This window comes from Macaca fascicularis, chromosome 3, assembly GCF_037993035.2.
Source record: "Macaca fascicularis isolate 582-1 chromosome 3, T2T-MFA8v1.1".
In the NCBI taxonomy this organism is placed as follows: domain Eukaryota; kingdom Metazoa; phylum Chordata; class Mammalia; order Primates; family Cercopithecidae; genus Macaca; species Macaca fascicularis.
The window spans coordinates 4,361,087-4,367,086 of record NC_088377.1 but is presented as its reverse complement, the minus strand read 5'-3'; the positions used below and the strand labels follow the sequence as shown (position 1 = coordinate 4,367,086).

Genomic DNA, 6,000 nt, shown 5'->3' with positions numbered 1-6,000 from the left:
ACACCCAATAGCTGGGGACGTGCTGTCTTTGGGGGAGTCTGTGAGGTGCCTCTGGATGAGACCAGCATTTGCAGTGGTGGACTGTGGCGAGCAGGTGCCTCCCCGTGTGCATGGGATCATGTAACCCCTCGAAGGCCTGAAGAGAACAAGTAGGCAGGAGAAGGAGGAATTGCCTCTTTCTTCCTGCCTGCCTGCTTGGGCTGGGACATTGGCCTTCTCCTGCCCTGGGACTGGGTCCCCACCATCAGCTTCCGGCTGGGACACTGGCCTTCTCCTGCCCTGGGACTGGGTCCCCACCATCAGCTCCCGGCTGGGACACTGGCCTTCTCCTGCCCTGGGACTGGGTCCCCACCGTCAGCTCCTGGCTGGGACACTGGCCTTCTGCCCTAGGACTGGGTGCCCACTGTCAGCTCCCGGCTGGGACACTGGCCTTCTGCCCTGGGACTGGGTGCCCACCGTCAGCTCCTTGGGTGTCAGGCCCTCAGGCTCACACCGGAGCCATACCACCAGCTTTCCCGGGGCTCCGGCTTGCAGGCGGCAGCTGGCAGGACTTCTCAGCCTCCGTCCTCATGTGAGCCAACTCCTCACTACTGATCTGCTTCGCTGAAGGACCCCAACACACCTGACCATGGTTCAAGCCCTATCACGCTTTGCAAAGCTGGCTGCAGCTGCTGCTCACTGGCCTCCCTGCCCGGCCCCTTCCATGCACCCTCCTCCAGCAGCCAAGAGGAGCCTATGAAAACTCGCGTCAGACCACAGCCCTCTGCACTGCCTTCCGCAAGGCAGGCAGTGGAGGAAGAGTGAGCTCAGGCCATTCATGTGACCACGTGGGGTTGCCCCGTCACCTCTCTGACCTCACAGCCCACTCCGGTACCCCAGAGCCCACTCCCTCCCTCCACTCTGGCCACGCAGCCTCCTGCATGAGGCGGCTTCTGTGCCAGAGGTCCCTCCCTCTGACACACACAGGCTTCTTGCTCCTAATGCCCATGAGGTCCTTCCTCCTACGTGACCTTTTGCCTGGCCACTTTCTCTAAAATTCCAACTCCTTCACACTGCACGTTCTATCTCCCCTTCCCCACAGGATTTTTCTTTTTTAGAGATAGGGTCTCACTGTGGATTTTTCTTCTTTGCCCTAATTTTTATGCAACACTCTACACATTCTATTTATTTATACTATCGTGTCTGTCTCCCCCAGAGAATGCCAGCTTCTCTGGCCAGGGATCTCTGCTTATTCTGTTCACTACTGAATCCCCAGCGCCCAGAACAGCACCCAACACACAGGAATGAGATTGTTGATGAACGGAAGACTGCACTGCTCCATGGGGATCTGGGAGAGGAAAGGGTTCCTCTCTGGGCAGCTGCTGCAGCCCCATCGATCCAGTTTCTATACAGCAGTCCAGTCCAGCTCCTAAGAGTGCAAAATAATGATAGATGCGACTATTCTTCTGAGCACAGAATCAGTCAGGCAGTGTTAGGGCCAGCCTGCACTGGCGCTGGATGCACACAGTCTTCTGAGACCGGGGAACTGCCCTGCAGAACCACCCCCCATGGGTGGCCACTCGTCCTTCTGGGGCTCTTGGAGGAAATGGTTACAGAAGACTAGGCCAGATGACAATAAGAGATGGAGAATAACTAAGTGGCAAGCCAACGAGCCATCTGCTGATAAGAACTCCATGCCAGGCGGCACACGCGGCCCCAACAGCACAGTCTCTGGATTAGCCCAAATAGCGCCGGAACATTTGACAACAAATTGAACTACTAGTAATAGTGCTCACTTCAATGAGCTCGGGACACAGTATCCCCATGGCGAGTCAGGTGTCCCACTGTAACCACCCAGCTGGGCCCCCCCACCCCAAAGGCCTCCAGGCTGTCCCCTTCTCACCCCTGTCACTTGAAAAGCACAGCTCATGGTGCCCAAGCTCTCACACAGACTCCACTGGAGCTGTGGGCAGGGGGTGCCAGGCTATCGAGTTCCAAGCTGTTGTTCTTTGGGAGCACGCCCCCCGCCATGAAAGCAGGTGGGAGACATAAAGTGACACAGGATGAACTGGCCAAAGGCTGAGGGCAACCACTTACCTCACAGGACGATGCCACTCCCACGAACAGGCAGGGAGCCCTCACCTTCCGCAGGATCCCAGCTGCCACCAGGGCTCCAGTGGCCCTGGGGTGTCTGTAAAGCCTGTGACCATCCACCAGGTGGAGACCAGGCTGGCCAGGGAAGGGAGAGGAAGTGACCACTGGCCCTGGCACTGGCTGGCCGGCTCCAGCAGGCCCCAGCGGGAAGGAGGAGCCTGTGTGCACCAGACTCTCTCAACAAGCAGCACTCAGACACTCAACAGATGGAAAGCGGTGGCTTGGAACTCACTTCCAACGAAACAATAGCACATGCTCCGGCTGGCTTTGATACTTGCTTCCAAAGGCGACATACACCCAGGGCCAGGACCACGGCATCTGAGCCTCCTCCCCCAGCCACCAACCCCATTCCCACTGGAGGAGCCCAGGAGAACTGGGGGCGGCCAAGGCAGCCCCTTCTGCGCTCTGCAGGTCCAGAGGATGCCCACAGCCCCCTTTCCCTCCCGCCTTTCCCACACTCCCTGTAGCAATTCACACAAGGGGGTAGGGGACGAACATGCAGAACCCAGCAGATAGCTTGTGGCGGGGTAATCCTCGGTCCGGCCCCATACGGGACAGAAATAAAATCGCCATTTCAGCTCTGGGCGCAGCTGGAGGAGGCTTGGGAAAGCAGTGGGTGAACAAGAAGGAACTTTTCCCGTTTTCTATTCAAATGAAATGAGGGTGGCGGTCGCAGCGAGGACAGAGGAGCGAGGGGAGTTTTCCCGGCGGGGCTGCGGGGTCCACAGCGCCGCTGCCTCGCTCAGCCCAGCGCTGGCTTAGGAGTGACAGACCGCGTGGGGAGCCGGGTCCCCACGGCTGGCTTAGGGAGACGGCTCCGGGCCGAAGGGGTCGCTCAGGGCTCTGCACAGCTATCCAGGGGGCATCGGGAGATAGGCGGCCGACAGGGGGCTGGAGTCAAGGGAAGAAGAAAGAGGGGGAAGGGAGGTGAAGGGAGTGAAGAGGAGGGGAGAGAGGAGAGACTCGGGAGGGAGGGGGAAGGGGGGAGGGGGGAGGGGCGGGCGGCCGGGAGGAGGAGCGCGCGAGCCGGAGCCGGAGCCCGAGCCCGAGCGCGAGCCGAGCGGAGGAGGAGACCCTGCGGCGCGCGGCGGCGGCTCCCGGGCGTCCCGGGCCCGGTGGCGGCGCGGCTCTGGTTGGCTGAGCGCCGCGGGCCGCCCCCCGCCCGCCCCCTCCCGCCCCCTCCCGCCCCCTCCCCTGCTCCCCTCCCCCGCCTCCCGCGGCGGCTGGCGTCGGGAAAGTACAGTAAAAAGTCCAAGTGCAGCCGCCGGGCGCAGGATGGGATCCGGCTCCTCCAGCTACCGGCCCAAGGCCATCTACCTGGACATCGATGGACGCATTCAGAAGGTAGTCCCCTCCCCCACCCAGACACCCCCTCCTCCCCCCGGGGAACAGCGCCGGGGCCGGGCGCGGCGGGGCGGGACTGTCCGTGCGTCTGCGGGTTCTGGCTGCGGCCTCCGTGCGCTCCGCCAGCTCTGGTCGGGGGCGGGGGTCCCCACGCGCCGGCTCCCCGGGGAAAGGGGCGACTCGCCTGGGGGTTGGGGGGGGCGGGCTAGTGTTTCCATTTCATAGGCAGAGCTTTTCTTTTTAAAGATCTGATTAGGCTGAGTTTTTACATTCAAGGGCTGGCACATGAAGCCTTTAATTTCCGGTGGATCGGCCCGCCGGGCAGCCCTTGGGTCGTGGTCCGCGGAGGGGGCGAGCAGCAGCCGCTTCCTGTCGCGCGGGGGCAGGTGCGGGGGGCGCCGGCAGCGGGGAGCTGCTCCCTCGCAGGTGGGTAGCTCCGACTACAGAGGGGGACTCCGGGCCGCTGCACCTCCGGGTCGCCGCGGAGAGCCTGGGGGGCAGCGGGTCCGGCTGTCCCCTCCTGTGCGGAGATAGGAAGTCCCTCGAATGTCCAGTGTTTCTAGCGGACTTGAGTTACACGGGAGAGGGGTTCAGAATAGACCCCCTTTGTTCGTGGCCCCCTCTGACGGGCGGAGAGGGACAATGAGCGCGCCGGCTTGGAAGGGGCTCTCATGAGCTCCCCCTAAAGTCCCCAGGGAAAAGCCATTGTGAGGAAATCCCTCAAACCTCAGCTGGACGTTTCAGGAAGCCCGTGCAGCTGCTTCTCACCTTTCTGCCCACGGAGTACCCCACTGAAGGAGGCCAGGGGGAGATACCCCGGCACAGAGCAGGTGCCGGCCAGGCTTGAGTCTCTCCTGTTCCCAGATGTGCCCTTAGCCGGCTTAATCAGTAGATTTAAGTCAACAAGCCGCCCTCACCCTGTGCCCAGCTTGATCCCCGTGAAATGGAAAGTACAGCCCTCCTCTACTGTAGCCGGCTTTGAGAGACTCAGATAACCGGGAGGAGGAAGCATCCTCAAGGACAGGTGGTCACCCCGGTATTTCATCAGTGCGGGGCAGCTGGGCAGGGGCAGACGCACAACTAGACCCAGGTCTCTGACTCCAGGACCAGGAGTCTGCAATTGCATGGGACTGTAACAGCCTCCTTTCTCTCCAAAGGAAGGAGTGGCCCTCCCTTGAATATGTCACTGCTCCAGCATGCACACTCACACACATCCACACACATGCTCCAGTGCTCACACATCCACTCACACACACGCACACAAATGCATACACACACGTGCACACGAGCACACAGACATGCACACCACATAGGCACATGCACACACACTTTTTCTGCCCAATAGATGAGAATGTATCGAAGACCTGCCTTTAAAAAAAGAAATCTTTTTAAAGTGAGTAATCACCAGATCTACAGTAAGCAGGTCCATCCTAAGAACTTCCCAAAGGTGTCCCGGGAGCAGCTCTCTTGGAAGCAGGTGAAAAGTGGAGGATAGCTTCAGGAGGGGTGGGAGGAGGACGTTGGGCGTGGCAGGCCAGGCTGTTACTGTGGGCAGGATAGCCTTTCACAGTGGACACGCTGAGGTTGGGGTGATCTCCAGGAAAGCAGCCTGCAGGGGGGCCCTGGGGGAGACATGGCATGCGGCACCTGTAAGGGGGAGAGGCGGACTGACCACCAGCTCCACCACTTCCTGTAACCACGAGCAAGCCCCTTGGCTCTCCCAGCTGGCATCCTCGTCTCTAAAGAAGGCATCATAAAATCTACTTTATAGACTGGAATGAGAAGGGAACGAATGAACGTAAACACTGCCTGGAACGCTGCAGAACACGATGAGCATTATTCTCCCCTCAGTTCCTTCCATAAATGTCCTTTCCCGGGCAAACAGGGAGGCGCCAGACTGGTCTCCAACTCCCCCCCGCCCGCCGGCCCCCTGTCTCCAGGAGGTCTGTTGCTTGCTCCTGAGCTGCCCCCGCCCTCTGCCCCTTGCTGTGAACCCCGCTGGCAGCTCCTAGCTGGACTGTGAGCCCTGGTTGAAGCTGAATCGTTTGCCCAAGCATGTGCCAGGCAAAGCATGATAACTTCTCGCTCGCCTCCCAGGCTGCACACCCAGCAGCGCTGTCACGGGTGGGTTGCACCAGGCTCAGCTGAGAGCACTTTCAGCGCCGCTGCCATCAGCCGCCATTCCTTCTCTTAAAGTACCAGGCACTGGGTAAATCCTGGAATTTCCAGCGTGAATCTGTCTCCCTGCGATCCGTGTCATCTCCTCTCCATCAAAGGTGGTGGAAACAAACCCGTATTGCTTCCTAGGAGGGGGCCCTGGGGGCCCCTGGGGGCCGGAGATGAGGGATGTATTGCTTTCTGTCACCGTGTTCTTCCACACCACCTGGCCATGAGTCCTGGTGATAGGCACGCCGGCTCCTTCATTATCTCTGCTCTTTGTCCCTCTGGTTACCTGACCCCCTGGCCCTCTCAGTTTCCCCCTGAGACTGCAGAGATGGGGAGAAAGGAGGGAACATTCGAAAC

At 60.3% G+C, this 6,000-nt stretch overlaps 1 protein-coding gene across 5 annotated transcripts in view; it reads left to right on the top strand.

Moving 5' to 3' along the window:
• Nucleotides 1–3,174: 3,174 nt before the first annotated feature.
• PDE9A (phosphodiesterase 9A) overlaps nt 3,175–6,000 on the top strand; it is a 118,164-nt gene continuing 115,338 nt past the window's right edge. For all 5 annotated transcript variants that reach the window (XM_065541350.1, XM_074033962.1, XM_005548606.3 and 2 more), the window contains exon 1: nt 3,175–3,477. In XM_065541350.1, coding sequence (XP_065397422.1) covers nt 3,409–3,477 — 69 coding nt within the window. In that variant the 5' untranslated portion in view covers nt 3,175–3,408. The remainder of the gene's footprint in view (nt 3,478–6,000) is intronic.